Genomic DNA, 22,217 nt, shown 5'->3' with positions numbered 1-22,217 from the left:
ACGAACGTGTAAGTTCCATTACTTTGGAGAGACTTAAAGGCTAAGCAATCGAGAATCGTTTGCATATATGAGGGAATATTGCCATACTATGTCCAGGGAATTTCAGTTCGTAGATAACACAGCCTTTATACATTGGATTTGAGTTTGAGTACATCCAAAATACACGATATTGGGTAAAAAAAATCTTCACAAACAGTTGTAGAACAGTTTACAAAATCATTCATTAGCACTAATCAAAATTTATCCAAAAGTAGTCGGATCTTTCTCAATCAACTCGAGTCTTTCGACTTAAACATTTAAGTCTGTTAGAAGGAATAATCCCTCAAATCGGCTTTATGGTCGTCCATTTCCATGTCAGCTGCACACTCTTCTTCAGTAAGGGGAGGAAGTTGTCTGGTTTTGCGTTTCAAGTTATGCTTGTGCCACTCACTCTTGAAGTGATCCCTATACTGCTTGGAATCGCCCACGAATGCATTGCATGTGCTGCATTTGTTCTGCTTTCCCTCAGCTGCAGTATTTCCACTCCCAGTAGAGTTGCTCTGTTTCTGCAAATCATCGCTCAATTTTAGCACAGGATCAGCTGACTCCTTTTTCGACAAGTCAGGATCAGTACATTCCTTTTTCTTTAATGAACTGATGTTCGAGGAATCTTTGAGTGAGTGTGACGGTTCATCCTCATGATCATCATATTGATCGATAACAGTGTCACCCTCCGCATGCACAGAGAGTGCAAGAACTTCATATCTACCATGCAACTTCATCATCAATCCCTCACATTCACGATAAAAACCAGGGTCCAATTCACAAATCTGCACAACATAAAACACAAGATTAAACAGGTAGATCACGATTACGCCAACAACGGTAGTTTGTAAGTAGAACGCTTAAAAAGTACTTCAACCTCTATTATTGTACTTTAGGATAACTAAGCAAAATAAGGAGGACAAAGTATTTCGACTTACAGTAGATATCTGACTTCCAGATTGATCTTTAGAAATTATGCTAGCATTCCAGGCAGTCAGCTTCTCCGAAAGAGATGAAAATTCATGGTCAGGAACTATGAGTCGCAATCTCATTGGAGACCGTTTGATTGGGAAGTGCTTCTGAAGCTCATGAATAACTTCCAGAGCCTGCACAAGAAATGGTATGGTGTATATATTCAACACAATAAGGCAATGCACAGTATAACCTAAATCCCATATGTTGCATTCCACACACACACAGATATACCTCCACATATATTTGGATAACCTACAGAGGTTAACACCCTGCGGAAATGTGCACATGCATACATAAGTCGACTTATTATACATATAAGTCGCCGAACAGTAACATTATGCACGTGCACACACACAAACTATGTGCATACTTATTTTCCACCAACATGACACCGTGAAACAAAATTTGCAACCTGGGAGATTCATTTTAGAATCCACCAATCTGTCATATCTATCATAATGACATATGAACTGTTAAGATAATCTACTTAAATATCAAGTGAAAGTGCCAAAAACCACATCTATCAGGGATGCATGCATCTAGTGAACTCCATACAAGTATATTCTTATGTAACATGAAGGGAAAGAGAGATTCAATCACCTGCTTCTTCGAGCTTTTATGTGGGTCTACAGCAAAGTGAATTTCATGCATTAGACTCTCAATCAAGCTAATAGTGTAAGGGCGCCGGGTTTCAGGATTATAGGTTTTCTGCATAACAATGGTGGCTATGTCCCGAAACTGACTGGACAACTGAGATTCCCTCTCCTTCCCAGCCACTTGAAGCTCTCCTTTGTCCAAAATCTACAACAAGAAAAAGCTTACGACTCAACAACACATTTACGAAACTAACCAACCAGATAAACAACCAAAACAAATTTGTTTCCCTGACCTCCAAACAAATCTTGGTCTGGTCATCGGAATCAAATGCGGCCTTCAAGTCTTTTGTCTTGGCAAGAACACCTTTCGAAACATTTGTGTAAACGGTATGCGATTGCAGTACTTCATCCAAATCTTTCTCACTGTCCCACAACATAAAACATCACAACTTTCATATATACATATTAATTCCTGCAAGATGTTTCAAATTCAAACTACAAAAGTTTCGCGGACATTTTCATTCTTTGTTTTCTCAGTTATACTTTCACATATACATGAACAAATTCGCATAAACAAAGCACTATTATGCAAATTTATTACACATATTTCTCAACACTATTCTTCACAGTATTCAAAAGCACTTGCAGAAAATCTTGGTTTGATATTAATTTCGCATCAATGTTTTAAAAGACGCGCCCCGAGGCGCGCCTAGACGGCTTTGGAGGCGGGGCGGGAGTGATAACGCCTCTGCCCAGTGGGAGTGCGCGAAAACTCGCCGAGGCGAGACTAGGCGGCTGAGGCGCGCCTAAAGGCGGTTGGAGGGCGTTCCCAGATCCATCCCCGACCCAAAATCGAAGTCGAATGCTCTGTTTTCAAGCTCTGCCATCTGGGTTTAGGGTTGCAGGTGTGCGGCGTCTTCACGAGGAAGACGACCGCGGAGAAGAAGGAGGGTTTTTTTTTTGTTTTTTAAAGACTTGGTCCAAAACGACGTCGTTTTGGCCAAGTCTTTAATTTTTTTTAAATGACTTGGCCCAAAACGACGTCGTTTTGGCCAAGTCTATTACTCTTGTATCTAAAACCCTGCTGTTTCCTCTGTTTTTCTCACCTCTTTCCTCTGTTTTTCTCAGCAATTCCCTATTATTTAAAGTCCTGTAAGGCTTCGCCTCACGCCTCATGCCTAGGCTGGGCTATCCCTCGGACGCCTCGCCCACGCCTCACGCTTTTAATACATTGTTTCGCATATAAATACAAATTTCTTACAGAAGAGATTAGGGTTGGAAAGAGGGGGAGCTTACACGCCAGAGCGCCATGAGAGGACCTTGTTCTTGTAACAGGCGATTTCAAAGCGGGTGCCGTGCTTTTTCAGACGCACCACTGCCACGTTCGTCAGCCTCTTCTGCCCTACCGGCTGCACCAGTGATCTCGACATTTCTGCAGAACTAACATAAATTGCAGTTCAGGAATTGGGATTCATATTAACCTGCACTAAATATTAAAAAGAGAAATTGCAGATTTTTTTCTTGAACCTTCACCTAATTCTTGATTTAGTCCCTAATATTTGAGAAATCGGCAATTTCTCTTTTTAATATTTGGCAATTTAAAAGTTTAGCCACCATTCTTATCAAGAAATAGAGAATTCATATTCATTCGTAAAGAGACTATACTTTTAGTGAGATAAAAATGGTGTCACTCGACTGCAACAGGAAAACATACCTGTTTATGGATTCAATTGAAGATGCTATGCGATCCCTAAGGTGAAGTCCAAGGCTCCAGCACAATCTGCAGAGGCAACAACTTGTATGACAGAAAAAGTGAATCAACATACATTTTTATTTACTCAACTCCTCAAATGAAATCATGAGCATTTCTTATAGAAAGGGAAGAAAAAAATGCCACTAATCTCATCTGAACAGCTACCGTATTGTAGACCAAATAGCTACTGTATCATTATAATTAAAAGGACTTGTGGCGATTCTTGATGAAGTGAATTATTGAATTCTAGAGCAAAAATCTACTGTATCTGTACTAACTATCAAAACATGCACAATCAATACACTACGAAACCAAGATGATTAAACATATAAAATGCAGAAATGATTAACATATAAATGAGCCTCAATTAAAAGTCTTTAACCTGCCAAATCTAGCCAAACTCCTAAAACGAAAAAAAAAATCATAAAAAGTCTTTAACCTGCCAAAATCCTAAATGAGCCTCAATTAAAAGTCTTTAACCTGCCAAACTCATCCCCATATCCTAGGATTTAGGAAAGCTCAACTTTAATCTATCTCTTTTTACGGTCATTATGTCATATATATGACAATAGAATATAGGTTGGTGCTGGGGTTGTTTTGATCACCGGTGCTTTTGACAATGAGTCGTCATCATTTGGCATGCGGCCAATGAAGGCCGGTCCGAACTCTTGACCCAACTTTTTATTTTTATTTCAAAGGGGTTGGATCGAACGTTTAAGATTGAGATTGACTATAAATTCAGCTTGTTACAGTTGATATTCAATCCAAAACTTTAATTTTGTAAATATTCGAACATCAATTTTCCTTATATTCCTAAGGGTAAACTGCAAACATAAATTTAGAAATTAAATTAGGGTCCGTATCAATCATGAACATCGAATCCAAAACATGAACAAATTTCACAAACCCTAATCTAGAATTCAAAAATTAAATTTCAAGAATTCGAATATTAAAATTCACAAACCCTAATCTAGAATTCGAAAATTAAATTTCACAAACCCTAAATTAATTCCAAAATTTACCTGACTTGGGGGAGAATCGGTACACAGTGAGTGCACTGGATGAAGAGTCGAAGACTATCAGAATTTGAGTGTCTGAAATCTGAATCTCTGATAGAGAGAATCGAGAGAGAGAATCGCGTTAGAGAGATAGAGCGGTGCTCTGTGTGGTGAAGGAAGGCTCCACCGTCGGAGAGAGAAAGCGGTGGCTCCGTGTGGTGGTGGGCCGGTGACTGGCCGGAGTTGAGCAGAGCTTCAAATTCGAGACAGAGAGGAGGAGAGGGCTCGGTGGGCAGACGGCTGAGAGTGGCTTCAATTGAAATTAAATGAACGAAGGCTGGAGCCTGGAGAACCTAAGGTGCGTTTGTTTCACCGACTAACTGGACTGCATTAGTTTTAGGAATAAGCTAGATTGGTTTATAGATTAGATTAAGCTGAATCGGTTTAAACGAGACTAAGCTAAACTGATTTAGTAAAACTTTTGATAGAGTGCCGGACTAAAAAAGAGAATAGATAACAACTATAATTTTATGGGAAATTTTATTTAAACATATGCAACCTCTTTTTACACCAAACTTAAAATTTTGAATGTTAATTGTCTATTTTACCCTATTGCATAATTACTATTAAGTACAAAATAAATTAATAATAAAACTCAAATTTATCAATAAACACAAACGCTATAATTAAACCCTACAATGTTTATTCTATATCTGGCTAACGTGTCTCTCTGTGCTCTCTGTTCGGAGACTCTCCCGCTTAAATCTTGGGACCTATCAGCCTCGCTCACTTGGGGGTCCTTGTTTACTCCATCATGGTTGATGAATTGTCCTTCATAATCACGCATCTCTCCTGAAGCGTCATTCCATAATGGCTTCCTCCCCATCTCTATGTCACTCATAGCTTTCCCTATGACAGGACTAACAAAATTGGCGTCGACTGGTGTACGAAGAACTTCAGGATCTTTTGAAACTTTTGCCCTGAAATTGTTCTTGGATGGAGAAATTCTTGTGCAGAATACCTCCATGAAGTTCTTGATTGTCCCTTTGTTGAATGGGTTCTCTCGTCCATCGTACCGGTATCTAAAGTTTTCATAGGTAGACTGCCAAAGCACAACAAAAGAGAACTCTAACATTACAAGACGAATAAACCTGAATTTAAAAGTACAGATAGATTTACACGAATAAATATCACCACACAGCACAGCAGGATTTCTTGAATTAATGAGCTTCTAACCTGGTTTGTACTGATGAGATATGAGTGGAACATAGTAAGATCGCCAACAAACCAAAAGGCAGTGAAAAACTGTAAGTAATGAGCCCAATGGAGGCGGGAGTCCTAATTAGCGCCTTCCAAATTGATATATCCTCGCCGTGCATGATCCTCACAACGTAGACCCAGCAAAACCCTTGTACATATAAGCAAAGAAGAGTTGCAGAGAAGACGAACATGAAGAAGAACCTGTAGTTCCGCTGTACACAGAAATCTAAGGCAGTTTACATAAATTTGAGCAATTGGTTTGAGTTTTTGTGATTCTTATAATCAAATATAAATTAATCATTCATTCAAACTAAGCACCTCCACAGAATTAAGGAAATATAAATAGAAAAGCACCAGGGTTTAGGTCTTGAAAGTATGTCCCTTATAAGGATGGGCAATGGTTATGCGGGCGGGTAACCGTGGTTAATTTATCCATAACCGTTTATGCTCATATCCGCATAACTGTTTACCCGTTGGGTAATTGCCTAAACAGTTATACCCATACCTATAACCGTTTATAAACGGTTAACCATACACATAACCGCATACCCATTTAACCGTAACCGTTTAATACTCGTTTACCCATTTATCATTTTTAACTCGTTTATATATTTTTTTTTACCATTACCCTTTTTTCACCTGTCTACATGTTTTTTAACAACTTGAAAATTAAAAAAAAAAATTGTCATAATTTTTTTTTGTTGACAATTAAACACCGTTACAGGTACATTCATCATACATTTCCATATTTTAATTTTTTAAGTCCTTATACCATTCCAATAATTGAAATAATAGTTTACAGACAATATTTTTAACTGTTACCAATGAAGGTAAATATAATATTTGCTAAGTATTATTGGGTTACAAAAATTGTTTAGAAGATATTTCTGTCAAAACATTTCTATCAATTTCACGGTTACCCACAAAAAATTTAAATTAATTTGGCAAATTCCTTGATGATGAGAATCATCATTCCTGTAGTAGTGTTATTGAGAGAATGACCGATGAATTCCTTGCTAATTTATTGGATGCTAAATATTATTGGATTGAGAACATGGTTTGTGTTAATTTTACATATATAAAATAAATGGGTAAACAGTTACCCATTTATAACCGTGTTTAATACCCATAACCGTCCATTTAAATTTCGCAGGTAAACGGTTATACCCATAACCGTTTAATTGTCTAAACGGTTATCCATAACCGTAACCGTGTAATTTAAATGGACGGGTAATCGCGATTACCCATAACCAATGGGTATTTGCCCATCCCTAGTCCCTTACCAATCCAATGCATTGGCCAACCCAAGGGCAGTGATGGTCGAATCGCTGCACGCAGTTATTGCATATGGAACAGTGAGAACAACGAGGAGGTCTGTAAAGCATGCAGGTGTCGCAAAATTTGAACTTCACAGTAATACCATTGATAACTACTTCCTTCATGTCACTCATGGCTTTCTCAGGACTAACAAAATTGGCGCCGACTGGTGTAGGAGAACTTTAGGATCTTTTGGATTGAGTGTAAAAATAAATCTACATATTGAATTGGGTTTATGGGGGTATATTAGGTATTAAATTTGGGTTTAAAGAGATATTAATAGTTTAGTTAAAAATCAAATGGGTGTAAAGAGTAAATTGGGTGTAAAAAGAGGTTGCATGGGTTTAAATAAAATTTTCCTAATTTTATATCATTAAATACACATTTAATAATATTTTATTATTAACTCAACAATATTTTATTTTTTATTCAAGCTTTTTCTTTGTGTTTTAATAATATTTTATTATTAACTCAACAATATTTTATTTTTTATTCAAGCTTTTTCTTTGTGTTTGTGTTTGGAACACTCTCCTCTATCTGGACTTTCTCTCTAGGCGTTCATTCTTTTCTTCCCCGTTAGTGCCGTCCCCCAACACTCATTTTTTCCTGCATAACAATATCCTTCAAAGTGATTTTTCCGGCAAAATCGTCCATAAAGCTACTCTCTCCTTCGTCTCTCCATTTTTCTTTGTACCAAAGCTACTCTCTCCCTTTCTCTATCCATTTCTCGGGAATTTTCTGGGAAAATAATTATTTTTTTTTTGGGAATTATTGGGAATAAGGATGAATTTTTATATGGGGATTGTTGTTGTTTTTGTTTGAATTTATTTTTCAAATTTTGGTGTTGAGATTTAGGTAGTGGGTGGGCTGGGTTTCAGATCTGGGAAAGAGAGAAGTAGATTGATGGGCAATGGGAGAGAGAAGCAGATGAAGCAGAGCAAGGGAGAGAAGCAGACGAAGAGAAGCAGATGGAGTGAAGCAGCGAAGGTGTTAGCAATCCGGTGTCTTTCCATGGGACTCGCTAAGACCGTCTAGCGACGTCCTTTGTCGAGGCGAGTCTCGGCAAGTCCCACTAAACATTGTCCTGCTGCGTAACAAACACAGTATTGCTCTAAGTTTTAGTCCAGTCCAGTCCCACTTAATGAGGGCAAACAAACGCCCCTAAGTTCCTAACAATGAATGGACAACACAGATTAATTTGAAACAATCCAATTTTCAACTATAATTAAAAAAAAATATATAAATAATATATATGTATATGTTGCAGTCTTATTGGAATAAACATATGATTGTGTAAATTTTAACATAATTAGAAATATCTTTTATATTCTCTTTTGTAGTTAATATTATATTAGAATTGTAAGGAATTAACTTTCCCTATTACCATGGATTTAAATATCGATATTATCGGCGAAATATCGCCGATAATATCGATTTTTCGGGTAATGGATATTTAAATAGGTGTCCGTGTGGTTTTCGTCAAAATATCGCGATATTATCGATAATATCGAAAATATCGCGATATTATCGATAATATCGAAAATATCGCGATATTTTCGATAATATCGCGATATTTTGGAAATATCGAGATATTTTGTTAACCGTGCTACTCGGAGAAGAACGCCGGAGCTGCTACAGCTTCGGCCGACCACAAACAAGGGTTCTAGACCCCGATCTAGGTATCAAACAAAAGCACGAGACGAGAGGAGTGCGTTTATACCTTCCATTTGTCGTGAAACAACCCGTGGTGGTCGGAAAACCTCTCGACACCCACGGTCTCGCCGGAGATGGGTGCGCCTATTCCCGGGCTGATTCCGTGCTAAATCCTTGGTAAAAAGGACAGAATAACCTCAATAATCACATCCAAGCAACAAACCAACACGGAAAGAGAGGTTCGAGGCTTACCTAACCATAACCCATGAAGAACTCGCCGGAGATTCTTGGGGTTTCGTCGAGTTGCGCAGCGACGGGAGAGAGAGAAAGAGAGAGAGAGAGACGACGGCGTGTAGAAGGTGGTGACGATGCCGTCGACGGAGTACCACGAAGGGTGTGCGTGGGTGCTCTCGGGTGTGGGTCAAAGGGTGAAAGAGTGAGGGTCTTCGAGAGAGGGAGAGTGAGTGCAGAGAAGAAAGAAGGAGAAAGAGGTCACGGGGTGGGGAGAGAGAGAGATACGTGAGGGTGCTAGGGTGCTACCACGTGGTAGCTTGAGAGAATTTGGAAATCAAGATGAATGGTCCAAATTTGGTTAAGATAGGGGACTAAAACGATAATTTCATAATTATTTGGGGAACCACGAAAATATATAAAAATTTGGGATTGGGTTGTTACAATGTGTCTGTGCGTGTGTGTGTGTGTAGAAGTGGGGTGTGTGTGTGTGTTATCCGAGAGAAGAAAAAAAAATCCAAACCTGCTTTCAAAATATCCAGGCTATGTGTTAGTCTGTGTGTGTTATTTGAGAGAAAAAAAAATGAATATATAAAGTGTAAAATATTGTACTAATTCATTATATATAATGATTGTGGTGTCTTTAAACTTTTTTTCATTAATTACTACATATTTTTTACACTCACAATGTTTGCCAGCTCGCTATATAATCAATTTAAATCAATTAAATCTATCATGCAATGCATTTCATTCTAATTTTTTGTGATAAACTGATAGATAATTGACTAAATAAACATCTTGCAAAGTTTCAATTAAAATTTCCAAGTTTTTCTTACAATTTCCGTGGTTTCCATGTAATTTTTATCGATATCGATATTTTACCGATATTTCCATCGATATTTCCGTGTTTTCGGACTACCGATATTTCCGATATCACCGATATTTTCTTCCTTGCCTATTACTATAAATAAAGATACAATGAGGTGGAATAGTACACACATCATAATTACACATCTCTTTCTTCTCTCTCTATGTTGCACTTTCCCTCTTTCTGGCCTCCATAATTATTCAGTAAATTATGTCGGTAACAGTATACATATATATATATAATAATAATTAATAATATATTATATTTTTTGTTCGGTATGATATTTCCGAAATATTGAGAAGACAATCCCGAATCCCGTACCGAAATTTCGGGATTGGTTTGGGATAGCATTGCAAAAATCTTGAGAATTTTGGTTTGGGACATTTTTGGTTTGTAATCGATATTTTTTTGTTCAAATTGAGATTTTGAGGAATTTTTTCCACTCCTAGTTGGTTTACCCAAATATCAAAAAGGAAAATTGCCGATTTTTTTTCTTCAACCTTCACCTAATTCTTGATTTAGTCCCTAAACTTTGAAATTGAAAAAATCAAGGACTTAAAACTTTTTTTTTTTGCCGATTTCTCCTCTACTCATAGTTTATTTATTTATTTATATTATATATATAAATTCAATCTAAATTAATGTTAACTTTTATTACGTGCACACTACTTGACTTTCTTAGAGAACAAAGACGTCACATCACTAGACATTTAGACACAAAAGTTATAGACTCATATAGATTTGCACAAGTCAATATTTTAGAAATCGAGGGTTTTTAATTATTTTAAAGAACGAAGCGATTAAACTACCCTCATATGTTGTGCATATGTTTTCATTTAACATAAATTTAGATAGAATGAATAAAAAACTAACAGGGGAAATTGGTCAAAAACATTAGTTTAAATTCTTAATTTTTCAATTAAAAAATTCATGGGTAAAAATCAAAAACTAAATAAAAGTTCTGCAGTATACTAGTATTAAAAAAAGGCTTCTCAAATTTAAAGCATATTTGGGTACATGGGTCGGCCCAAAAGATATAAAAGGGTTTATAACCTGTCCCCGTCCCTCTCACTGGGTTCGTAAAGCTTCACAGAGACTGTCGCAGAGGCATGCCTTCTTCCCCCATTACAGTCGAAACTTTAGCTTCGGAGGAAGAAGTGAGCTCAAGCAGCAAAGCAAATGTTAGCAACCGCTCCACTTTCTTCGATGTCTACGGCCCTCAAGTACTCTCTCTCTCTCTCTCTCTCTCTCTCTAATTTTGTTTTCTTTTAAATTTCGTCGCCTTCTATATTTTGCCATGAATTCGTTTTGTGGCTAAAAGTGTTTGATGCTCTAATTGTATTAGCATTAACATTGAAAGTTGCAATCTTTTAGTTTTGTTTCGAATTTCGGTGATGTTGGCCATACCATGTATTCTTGTATGAAGAACAAGTCTGCTTACTTATAGCTTTCGATTCGATTCATAGATGGTTAAGTTAGCTGTATTACGTACATATGTATGTATCGCTTGGATTTTGGTTTATACCAGTAATACTTGTTCATCGAAATAGTTTGTGCGGTCTGACGGGATTTTTATTGAAACAATTGAACTCTAGTGCATTACATTTAATCTTATTTGCCCTTGTAGAGTAAAGCAGAGGTGATTTTTAAGACGCTGGAAACCGACACAACTCTGAATTTGCAAGTGGGTACTCTTGTTCACCCCTAATTTATGAACTCTTTGTTCTTTTTCTGAGAGGTGATAGGAAGTTTCGTTCGAGTTGAACATTTATTGTCAGAGAAATAAGAGTGAGCGAGTGATGGAGTTTGTGTTGTGATGCAGGAGGTTCAAGAACTGGTGACATGGGTGCTTGCTGAAGGTTTCATGCCATCATGGGTTTTTATTAAGGTAAAAGGAGTATCTTCTTTTCTAATACTTCCAATGCATGTATGGTTATGGTCCAATGAAACCATGACGAACAGTATTCCTAAAAATAGGTGGATTTGTGAAACTGTGAGATTTCTAATACTTCCAAAACTTCTCACAAACAGGCAGATTTGTGAAACTGTTACCCAGCTATATACATTTCTCAATCTTGTTGGCTTCTGTGCTTAATTTATAGACATGAAGTTGAAAGAAACATGAATTCTTATAGTTATTAATACTGAAACCTTACATTTTGCAGAACAAGCCCCTCATTCCCAAAGTGGTTATGCTTTATGTCCCAGGACTGGATGCAGCATTGTACTTAGCACATCGTCGACTTCTTAAGAGTCTCAAAGCATTGTGTAGCAAGCCAAGGCCAGTTTTAGCTCTCAGGTTTGTCACAAATGTGATTTTGCTTCATCTGCCTTTAATTTCCCTGTACTTCCACTTTATATGGCTTTATGTTTTTGCCCATGCTAGCTGTATGTCAGATGGGATGCAGACGATTGATGCACTCCTGACGAGCAAAGTGAAAAGAAAGAGGGAAGAAAGTAGTTTAACTGTGGAGAAATCTAACCTGGCATCCAAACAAGGTATGTGACATGTTCGCAGAACATCGATCATACTGAATTTCTTGCTTTATTGTAACTTTGCTAATTTGCAAGTTAGTAATTGTACGGAAATCAAGGATACTTTACTAGGAGAGTCACAAGTAACCTGAAGTTCTGTGTATTTATAAACTTCTCCATTCCATTATGGCTAGCAGTCCTCATTTGGGTACATTGGTTGTTCTAGTTTCTTGTACTTTTGTGAATCAATATGGGTATCCGTGTTCAATTCATTACCAATAGGTAAGAGCAGAAAAATGTCCTATGTTTAGAGAGTCTCTCTTGGATTGGAACTATTAGGAAACTATCTACAATGGTGTGATTAACAATTAAGAAAACAAATGCTTCATGCCCGTCTAGATGGGCTAGATTTTGAAGAACAACTTTTGTTGCTACCAGAGCTGGTGTTGTTGTCTTCCTGCTGTCAACTTTCACTCTCATATTAGTATTACCAAGTCTTTGCATGCATACAACATAAAAGTTTGGAGTGTAACGTCAAAGTTATTTCAGTGTGCAACATTGGAGTGCACCATAAAAGTTTTTGCATAGGGAAGTCTAGAAAAGGTTTTCCTTTTGTAATTCATGCACTCATGATACAACATCAGTTCTGTCAGTATGAATAGAATCAAGATTTCTGCCAGATTTCTCATATCTTGGATATCGGTTTTGTATTGATTGATTAGCCATACAGTTTTTGTGTTTCTTAAGCTGTAAACTAATTTTATAACAAGTATGCATCCCATCTGTCCTGTAAAATTATTTAACACTACATGAGGATCCTTTTAATTTTTTTTTTCTGGGTTTTCTCTACATGTTTTTCTGGTTTAGATGATCTATCCTCAGTGGACCTCATGAAAGATCTACCTTTCCCTATTACATTTTACACACTTACAACAAAACAACTTGAAGACAATGGATATTGCTTCAATTTGCCAGGTAACAAGACAGATGCTGCTTAGATTATTAATTATAATTTCTCTTTGATTTAATTTCTAACTAGTTCCTTAAACTTATTATTATTATTGATTATTATTTTCTATCAATGCAGGTTTTCTTTCTACTCTTCCGGCCCCTTCAGGATCATCCCACTATCAAATGCTGGCACTTGATTGCGAGATGGTAAATCCTTAAATATCAATTTCTGAAGATAAGAAAGAAGTTTGTTAACAACTTAACATATAGTACTAAATAACTGTTATCTTGTGGGAAGTTCATTGTTGAGGTGTATTCGTCCTTTCAACCTGTTTTATACATGTCAGCTGAATTGTTCGGATAGTGGTAAATTAAGTTCATTTTTCTTTTTCTGTTCTCACAAAGTAGCCGTGTACTGATGTCATCTTGGTTGATCCATTTTTTTTTGTTAGTGTATCACAAGTGAGGGTTTTGAGCTAACAAGAGCAACGCTGGTGACTATGAAAGGAGATGTAAGTTTTAACTATTTTGTTTCCTAATTGTGCAAAAGGAACCGGATGTTAATCTGAAGGGATGTGTGAGTTTCATGCAATTTGTTCTTTATGAATTTATTTAAAGGACAAGTTGCATTTGTTTTCTGACTTGGCAATGGTTTAGTGGTCTTATTTATACTTGAATGTTTCAAAACTTGTAAGTTCAGTTGAATAAAACGTAATATCTGAGTGATTTATGCATTAACTTTCTTGTTTGAGTAAATCTTGCTAATGTCTCTGAACTTAGGTTTTGTCTCATTTTAGTCCCTAAACCATTGTCAATGTCCCTGAACTAATTTTCTCTGGTCCACTTGTAGAGCATATCCGGGAGACTCTTTTTGTTATGATCCCACATCGACTACACTTATGGGGGTGTAGGGGTTCTTAAGTCCTTGGGGTCCTCCCACCTATTGGACTAGTCTTTTGGGTTGGGCTCTTCCCTTGGGCTTGAGTACCTAACATTGGTATCAGAGCCTAGGTTCCCGACGCTGCGGAGGGGGCGACCTGGAAAGGGCTACCTTAACGGGATGACCAAAGGGTGCACCGCCGTTAAGAGTGAAAGCCACCAGAGTAAGGGCCACCGTGGGCGTCGGCTTCCGAAGGGTGGTGTAATGTTATGATCCCACATCGACTACACTTATGGGGGTGTAGGGGTTCTTAAGTCCTTGGGGTCCTCCCACCTATTGGACTAGTCTTTTGGGTTGGGCTCTTCCCTTGGGCTTGAGTACCTAACACTTTTAGACTTCTTTGGATAGCTATTTTACAGAGCCAAACCAGTGAAATCAAGCTCCAAGACACTCTATCCCACTCTTTATTTTAGTTTTTGTGAATAGTTGCTCTTAACTTTAAAGAGAAGGAGAGAGAATTTAGAGAGTTAGCTAAACATTAAAATGTATTAATTGTGGAGAGAGATGTCAAGGGATGAGAATGATGAGAAAGATGGGTTGTTTAGAGTAAAATATTTAGAGTTTGTTTGTAGTGTTGGAGATACTAAATTAAATGGGCTAAAGCTAAAATAGTTTTTGGTTACACAAGCTAAACTAATTTTTTTTAAAAGAAACTGCCGGAGATGCTCATTTCCTAGTGTTGCTAGATTATCATTTCCAAATATCAGGGCTTCAGCATATTTTCTAATTCGCATCTTATCCCATCCTGCTAACGGCACAATCTTGAAGCTAGAAATCTCTGGTTCACTAGGGTCAACATTTTATCCACGTCTGAATCATATAGGTTTTTTTGAATCCTCATATCTATGATATCAAATTCTTGCTTAACAAGATTTTGTCTGAAATTTTGACTAGTGTGATTCCGAATGCTTTAAAACTTTTGTGCAACCCCTAGAGTCTTAAATTTGTTCTACGTAGTTTTGTACAAATGACTTGGTTACCACCTAAAGAACTTTTCTTCTCATTGCTTGAACTTTCTTTTAATGAATCTCAGGTTGTGCTAGATAAATTGGTTAAACCAACAAATCCTATCACTGATTATAATACCAGGTATGTTATCATTTTAGCTTTCATTAGTCCTTCCTTTGATATGTTGCTCTATGTGTTGAAGCAGTTAGAATTGCTTCTTGGAATTCATATTTATTGTCATGCGGTCTGGGGCGCTGCAGTGGCAGCTCTGTTTTTTTTTTTTTTTCTTCTTTTAATATATTGTTATGCAACCGACATCAATTTTCCTTAGCTGGCCAAGGATATTTTAAAGCAACTCAATTTTGGTGTTTATTTTTTCTATAAAAAAACCCTCTATGACATGCTGGGTTTGTGTCCACATCTTTTCTTCCATCTCTACTCAAATCCCATCCAATACTGCAGCCTTAAGTTTCTTCCAGAAAAGCTCCCTCTTTCTCCAACTGAGTTCCACCAGTACATCTCAAGTCTCAACTCAAAAAACTAAAATGATGATCCAGTAGGTGTCTTCTACAACGAGACCCAACCCTAGCAGCAGGCTCGAAATAAATTTTAGTTTCTTTGCAAGGTTGGAATCCTGAATTGGAGTGAGTTTAAACGTTTATAACTCAACCACACTTGGGCTTTGGTAGTTTACTACTCTATGAGAAATAAAACATTTCTGGGAAAGTTGTAAATCTTTAGAAATCATCACTTTTCATGATTTATTTCTGGATAAAGGTGATTCTTAATGTTGTTGCTTTCTCTGGATTCGCTTCATCCCTGTAATTTGTTTGCAGGTTTAATATTTGAATTTTTGCGGTATGAACGACAAGAGGCTTCTTATAAAAAGATTAAAAGAATAACAATCAATTTCCTGTTCAGGTTTAGCGGAATCACAAGTGAGATGTTAGATGGGGTGACTACAATTCTTAAAGAAATTCAGGTTAATCCTTGGGTCTTGTTCGCTATTTGTACATATATATGTATTACATTTGCGCTTCGTGTTTTCCATAGTTGTGACTCGTGAGATGCTGCTTCACTGTTAATTTCGTCATTTCCTGTTAAGTAACTCTTTGATTCTAATTTATAACAGTTGCTTTCTATGCTCAGGAGGACTTTCTAAAGCTGGTTTACAAGGAGACCGTGCTAGTGGGGCATTCCTTGGAAAATGACTTGTTAGCATTAAAAATCTCCCACAATCTAGTGATCGATACTGCAGTGTTGTACAAGTACCCCCGTGGTAGGTCTTACAAATCTAAACTTCGAGATCTTGCCCAGAAATTTCTTTCTAAAGAGATACAGCAGTCAGGGCTTGGCCATGACAGTATTGAAGATGCAAGAGCTGCTATGGACCTGGCACTTTTAAAGATTAGACATGGTACGTGACTATCTTTTGCATTTACATTGTATGATTGGCCAATTTATGGAAAATAGTGGAACTCAACTAGTGTGGTATCTATCACCTCCTTAATGTACAACTTATATTGAACCTTGTCATTGCCAGCATACATTTATTCTTAATTTATATGGAAAATAGAACACTGTTGTTTCAAAAGTTTAGTGGCTTCCAGATGTCAGAATTTGATACCTTGTCTGAGCCTGAGGTGGAAGGAGTAATTAAATAACTAATAGTAAATAGGTATAGTTCTGCATCTGATAATTAGTATGTCCTTAAATCTGTCGATGTCTGTTATAAGAATGCTTCTTTTGCTGGATTAGGACCTGACTTTGGTACAGCACCATCACTGGTACGGAAAAGGTTCCTAACTGTTTTGAGTGAGAGCGGAAAGACCTCCTCTATCATTGATGATATTTCCATTGTGAAGCGTCATGCCTCTGAATTATCCCATGCAGTGCCTGTGTTCTCTGATGACGAAGCTCTTTCAAAAGCTCAAAAGGAGGTAGACTTGTAACGGCTGTGTTCACCTATTTTCTCGTCTTTATCATTTGGCTTGGCTACGTAACATTTACTTTTGATTGTAGGCAAGGAATGAGAAAGTGCAATTCATCTGGACCCAGTTTTCTGAATTGAATCGTTATTTCACTAAACAAGCAGAGGATGCTGAGAAATTGAATGGAAAAATTGCGGAGTTGATATCCTTGCTTACATGTCATAAGAATTCTGGAAATAAAAAAGGTATTAGATGCAGCTTAACGTCTGAACTAAACGAAATTCTTATGCGACTGGATACTAGAATACATACCTTGTATGCCTCATTGCCCACTAATGCCATGCTTATTGTCTGCACTGGTCATGGAGATATAGCAACTGTCTCTAGGTATGTACTACATTTCACCTTGATAGTTATTAATTTATTTACATTGTTAGTTTTCCTTTGTTCCTTGAAAATATATTTATAGGGCAATAGATGACTAGTTGACTCTGCTTGTTGAATTTACCTATTGCCACTGTCAGATTGGTGGTGATTTTGAATGTTGGTATGGGTAGTAATTTGATATGAAACGTGAGTGTAAATTTTCTGAAACTCAAACGTCGTTGGGACATCTTATTATAAGAGAGTTATTTAATAGAAGCCATTTGGTTGACATGTAATAGAATAATATGGATTTATCTGGATTGTTGCATGCCAAGATACTTAATTAGAGTTGATTCACATCTGACCCTGTTAACTTTTCTTGTCATTGGACGAAGATTAAAGAAAATGCTTATGGATCGTAGTGAAACAACAATGTGCCGTGAGAGCATTGTAAAGGTCTTGGAAGAGCTCCAAGCCCAAGCTGAGGTAGCATTGTGTTTTGTTGGTGTGAAGAGTTGAGTAATTCAAAGGCTTGTAGGGGTGACTTCCAGCAAAGATTAGGTGATGAGAGCTGGACAAAATTGAGCTTTCCAGCTGCTTTTACCACTTCACTCAGAAGAGCAAGGCGGTTTGGTGTCTTGCAATGTTCAAACAGCACTATTGTCGGAATGATTAGTTGGGAGGCTTGGACGGATAACAAAAACCCTTTAAACGTAAGTAGGAATGTATGGGAAGAAAACAAGGAGATATCTTAAAAGAGGGGACGAGAAAGTAGTAGAAATGTCGGAGCATTTAACTCGCTTACTTGCCAGAGGGAAGTCCTAATTGTATTTTCTGATCTTGTAATTTATTTACAGTAATCACAATTTTGATGATCCATCATATTTGAAGTTAATTGTTTGATATATGAAGAAAGGAATGATTAATAGTGTTCTCCTATTAGCATACCCATTCCAGGGGTTTTCAGAAACTTATGGTATATGTACTTTTTCTAGTTTTTAGTCATTCTTTTTTATAGAAGCGATCCTGGGGGACGAGAATTGAACTTGGGGCCTCGGATGTAAAATTGTTCTTAACCAAATTAGCTACAAGCCTACAACCCTTGCGTCGTCATTTGGTCAAATGACTCCTTAAGAATGACCAAATGACGCGAGGGATTGTAGACTTGTAGCTAAGTTGGTTAAAAGCAAATTTATATCCGAAGTCTTTGTTTCTATCCCATCTTTTTCACATTCTATTTTGCAATATTTGAGAATCACCGTCAATATAACCTTTTGTTCCATTTATGAATACAAAATCGCGGAACATATTGAGAATTTTAAATTTGCAATATCAAACAGTATCAACACATTGGCGACATGTCCACACAAAATTATATAGGAGATTATATAAAGTTATTCTATTACAAGCATCGAGATCGTTTATCAGTGTTAGAAAACTAGCAGCTCCCTACGTTCCTTATTTATAAACACTCCGAAATTACCGATATATAGCCATAACTCTTGAACCCCACACAAAATCAAAGTACAAAACTGAATGAAAGCATAGCAGTAGTTTGGAGCCGAAGATCACCTCCACGCTGAAGCAACAATCAAGTTTTTTTCTTCCCATCCGAAATGAAGTGCCCCCGCCTCCTCCTTCACCTTGTACCTCTCACTGTACCGTCTGCTAAGATCCCGAATCGAATCAGTCACACTGGTGCTCATAGGACATGAAGTAAATCCTGCCATGGTCATCCTTGCCCTCCACTTCCCAGCTACCTCATACCGCTCTATTCTTTCCTCTCCTTCACACGCTACAATGTTCACTATGTCCCGTGCCAGACACTGCCTTTCAACATTCATCCTATCCTGACTCTCCCGGGGGAGAGCTGCATCAAGGGAATCAAAAACAGCAGAGTAATAGTTGTAGGCTTCAACAAATCTTGGGAGAAAAGGGGTCGTATTGGTGTTCATGTCTTGTTCTACAACTGTAACGAGTTTTGGCCTCAAGCTCTTCACCATCCGAAGAAGCTGGTCCCTCTGGTTAACTGTTGAAACACTTTCGTCTGGCATGTGGTGAAGCTGAAAAGCAAAGTTAACCACAAGTGCTTCCCCAGGCCTGCAGCCGAGCATTGAGGTATTGACGATTGAAGTCCTCGAGGCTACTGCATGAAACTCGAATGGAACTTTCAGTGCTTCTGCTAGCTGCTCAAGCCTTTGTCCAATGATCTTTAGGCCTCCAACATGACGCTGAACTGTCTCGGGATCATCCACCCCTGTTAACTTCAAGTGTGGTGGCTTACCTGGCAGACTCGAAAGTGTTTGTATGAGGGTTATGTATTGGTTCCCCTGGTTTATGTCAAAATCTATGATGTGAACTCTCTTTTCATCTTTGCATGCCTCTATGATGGCTCCATTTGCTGCCATAAATCCAAATTTAAAGCAAGGACACACCTCAAAAAGGATTTGCATGGCTGCAAGGAGATAAGAGGACGGGGGTTCCTTGCATTTCAAAGACTTGTAAAGAAATTTTCCTGAGGAAGCCACGCGAGCTGCTAGGCCTTCCACCATGTAAGCCGCAATCCTCTGTGTAGGATCTCCTTGAATTGATACCATCTGTCGGAGCTCATTTATCATTGTTGATGCTTCTTCGACATTTCCCTCTGAGAGTGCACCAGCACACTCAAAAAGCAGCTGCTTGGGTGTCCGAGGAGAAACCTGTGATATTTCTTTGTTGCTGCTGATGCTGCTCGCGTTAGAATCAGAGGACGAAGACTCCTTGGGTGAGTCATGGAACAATTCATCCACTTCCATGCTTTGACTACTGCAATTTATCTCCCCATCGTCTTCATCTGCGTTGTCATCAAGGAGTGCTCTCTCCAATTCTTTAAGCTTCAATCTCATTTTATCTTCATCAAAGCTATCCGCATCGGGGCTTTGACTCTCTAAGTAATCTGATTCAAAATTGGACATTAAAGAAGTGCTAAATGGATTTTGAGTATTCAAGGAGGAAACCGATCCAGCTGTTAGCTGGTAAGATGAGGCACCTTGTGGGTTAGTCGAACTCCCAGAAACGCCTGAGTTGGATGGATGTGTAACTTCTTCCATTGGGGAGTCAAGGAAGTACTTCTCGTAACTCTCAGTGCTGTAAGGATCATCTGAATACACCACCTTGTGCTTATCAGAGCCAAATATTTGAGTTGACAAGCTGGAACTATCATTGCTGCCCTTTAGAGAGTAGAAATTAGGATTTCTGTACGATGTGGAGAGCTCTGATGGCCGAACTAAAGACATGGTTTTGGTTACTTTTTCGGTCGTTGAGGAAGACAAGTTCTATCACACAATTCGAGTTCTGTATCACAATTTGTAAAAGATTAGAGGGTAAATTACTTTCAAACAATCATTAAACCTGGAAACTAACAAAATTGACCCAACAGATAGAAATTACGCGCAAACGTAAACACAATTAATACCACATCAAATTAGTAATGTCTACTAAACCGGGTAAAAAAAGTTGTGCAAGAAAGCAAAATCAATGGAGTTGTATGAGCATTCACCCCTGCGCTTGAGGTCCCAAGTTCAATTCCCCCTCCCCCAATATCGCTTGTATCAAAATGTTGAAATTGTATAAGCCTAACCAATTACAAGCTACAATTAAGAAAACCCTGAACGAGCTGAACAAATTCTGAAATAAGCTGAACCGATTCTGAAATAAGAGAACCCCTTAAACAACATGGGAACTCCAAAGGAACCCAAAACACAAACAAAATTCTTGTTTCATGGCAGCTGGCAATTGCAGAGGAACAAAGTTGTCAAAACATCATGACAGAAATTTTCTGAGATTACAACAACATGCATAAACGTCATCACAGAGAGAGAGAGACAGAGAGAGAGATCCATGCCTGCCTGGACCAATGATTTCATAAACACTTAACTATCTGTAAATACAATACTATATATGCAAATTTAATTCATGACAATTAAGTTCACATATAAGGGGAGAGATTTAAGAAACAAAAGTAAATAAATAAATATAAAAAATAGGAGGGAAAAGAAGAGAGATGTACCTGCTCTGCTTGCTGCAAGTGAAGGATGAAGAACACAAAAATGAAGAGGAAGCTGAGAGTTTGGTCTGAACTTTGAAGAAAGAGGAAAGAGTTGAGGATTTGACCTTGGGATTAAGACAAAGGGAAGGGGCCAAAATTCCTCCTTGTAGTTATTGGTAATATAATATAAATAATTAAACAATTTTTAGATTGTTGTGAGGAAGGTAGGTAAGGTTGAGAAGCAACAAGCAAGGTAGAGAAGACAACCCAAAAAGCAAATTTGAAGACCAAAAACATAAACAAATGAAAAATGAGCCAGATTAGTAAGAATTAAATATTAAGAAACTGTGTGTGATTTGGGTGGATATTAACTACCTATTTGAAGCATCTGACCAGAGAAAATATTGTTCCTTAAAGACCCATTTGTTGAGAGGAGACTTTGGTTTTGGTGCAGAAAATTCAAACGTTCTGGAATTTGATGAAGAAAAAAAGGGCAGCGAGGAAAGAGAAATCCAGCCAACAATTCCCTTCAGAGTTCAGAGGAAATTTCCTTCCAATTTGCTTTGAGCTTTTGTTTTTGCATTTTCTGTTCATCAGTCAGCCTGCATGTTTATACCAACTTTGTCTGACTAACATTCTTGTGACATTGCTTGATCAAAATCACAATTATGGGGTCTTTTGAAAGTTGTTAAAATTTTGATGTGTTAAAAGATTTTGAATCCTTCTTTACCTTTAGAATTTTAACCACTTGACGGTGTTTGAGCACTAGCTCTTGAATAGGTCGACAACGATATAATATAAGTAGTGTTAAAATTCATACACGGAATGCATCTTTCAACATTATGTAGTAACGTATTTTTGATATGATAACGTTAGTAAAATTAAATCTTAATTTGATAATAGA

At 37.6% G+C, this 22,217-nt stretch overlaps 3 protein-coding genes and 1 pseudogene across 7 annotated transcripts; 1 reads left to right on the top strand and 3 right to left on the bottom strand.

The window, feature by feature from the left end:
* Window positions 1-106: 106 nt before the first annotated feature.
* On the bottom strand, window positions 107-4,835 carry LOC126621911 (uncharacterized). Of its 4 annotated transcripts, none has more exons than XM_050290532.1 (7): window positions 4,371-4,835; window positions 3,310-3,390; window positions 2,892-3,027; window positions 1,889-2,018; window positions 1,600-1,800; window positions 963-1,130; window positions 107-809 (listed from the first exon to the last, which is right to left on the bottom strand). In XM_050290532.1, the coding sequence occupies exons 3-7, from the start codon at window positions 3,023-3,025 to the stop codon at window positions 306-308; spliced, it is 1,137 nt and encodes a 378-aa protein (XP_050146489.1). In that variant the 5' UTR covers window positions 3,026-3,027; window positions 3,310-3,390; window positions 4,371-4,835; the 3' UTR covers window positions 107-305. The 4 variants fall into 4 exon arrangements, with proteins under 4 accessions (XP_050146489.1, XP_050146490.1, XP_050146488.1 ...); XM_050290533.1 differs by having other exon boundaries at window positions 3,310-3,375; XM_050290531.1 differs by having other exon boundaries at window positions 2,892-3,035; window positions 4,371-4,834.
* A 218-nt stretch (window positions 4,836-5,053) lies between these two features.
* LOC126621666 (probable protein S-acyltransferase 5) lies at window positions 5,054-7,057 on the bottom strand (annotated as a pseudogene).
* A 3,677-nt stretch (window positions 7,058-10,734) lies between these two features.
* Window positions 10,735-18,256, top strand: LOC126622406 (small RNA degrading nuclease 5-like). The gene is made up of 14 exons (XM_050291123.1): window positions 10,735-10,898; window positions 11,303-11,359; window positions 11,498-11,563; window positions 11,841-11,974; window positions 12,062-12,174; window positions 13,018-13,125; window positions 13,238-13,308; window positions 13,554-13,613; window positions 15,075-15,130; window positions 15,911-15,971; window positions 16,139-16,406; window positions 16,748-16,929; window positions 17,012-17,307; window positions 17,682-18,256. Exons 1-14 carry the CDS (start codon window positions 10,785-10,787, stop codon window positions 17,803-17,805), a joined length of 1,710 nt encoding a protein of 569 aa, XP_050147080.1. The 5' UTR covers window positions 10,735-10,784; the 3' UTR covers window positions 17,806-18,256.
* Window positions 18,257-18,645: 389 nt separating this feature from the next.
* Window positions 18,646-21,983, bottom strand: LOC126622407 (scarecrow-like protein 1). 2 transcript variants are annotated; one of them, XM_050291125.1, is made up of 3 exons: window positions 21,335-21,981; window positions 20,315-20,619; window positions 18,646-20,221 (listed from the first exon to the last, which is right to left on the bottom strand). In XM_050291125.1, exons 2-3 carry the CDS (start codon window positions 20,559-20,561, stop codon window positions 18,855-18,857), a joined length of 1,614 nt encoding a protein of 537 aa, XP_050147082.1. In that variant the 5' UTR covers window positions 20,562-20,619; window positions 21,335-21,981; the 3' UTR covers window positions 18,646-18,854. The 2 variants fall into 2 exon arrangements, with proteins under 2 accessions (XP_050147082.1, XP_050147081.1); XM_050291124.1 differs by having other exon boundaries at window positions 18,646-20,619; window positions 21,335-21,983.
* Window positions 21,984-22,217: the final 234 nt, after the last annotated feature.

Source organism: Malus sylvestris, chromosome 5, assembly GCF_916048215.2.
Source record: "Malus sylvestris chromosome 5, drMalSylv7.2, whole genome shotgun sequence".
Taxonomy (NCBI): domain Eukaryota; kingdom Viridiplantae; phylum Streptophyta; class Magnoliopsida; order Rosales; family Rosaceae; genus Malus; species Malus sylvestris.
Note: the sequence above shows the minus strand (reverse complement) of the source record. Positions and strands in the feature narration are given on the sequence as shown.

Excerpts from the sequence above, each read along its gene's own strand:
- LOC126622407 (XM_050291124.1), bottom strand. The coding sequence starts at position 20,561 with ATGTCTTTAGTTCGGCCATCAGAGCTCTCCACATCGTACAGAAATCCT.
- LOC126622406 (XM_050291123.1), top strand. The coding sequence starts at position 10,785 with ATGCCTTCTTCCCCCATTACAGTCGAAACTTTAGCTTCGGAGGAAGAA. Across the intron at positions 11,360-11,497 it reads ACACAACTCTGAATTTGCAA|GAGGTTCAAGAACTGGTGAC; the intron begins GTGGGTACTCTT and ends GTTGTGATGCAG. Across the intron at positions 12,175-13,017 it reads TAACCTGGCATCCAAACAAG|ATGATCTATCCTCAGTGGAC; the intron begins GTATGTGACATG and ends TTTCTGGTTTAG.
- LOC126621911 (XM_050290532.1), bottom strand. The coding sequence starts at position 3,025 with ATGTCGAGATCACTGGTGCAGCCGGTAGGGCAGAAGAGGCTGACGAAC. Across the intron at positions 2,019-2,891 it reads CTCTCATGGCGCTCTGGCGT|TGAGAAAGATTTGGATGAAG; the intron begins GTAAGCTCCCCC and ends GTTGTGGGACAG. Across the intron at positions 1,801-1,888 it reads AGACCAAGATTTGTTTGGAG|ATTTTGGACAAAGGAGAGCT; the intron begins GTCAGGGAAACA and ends TTCTTGTTGTAG.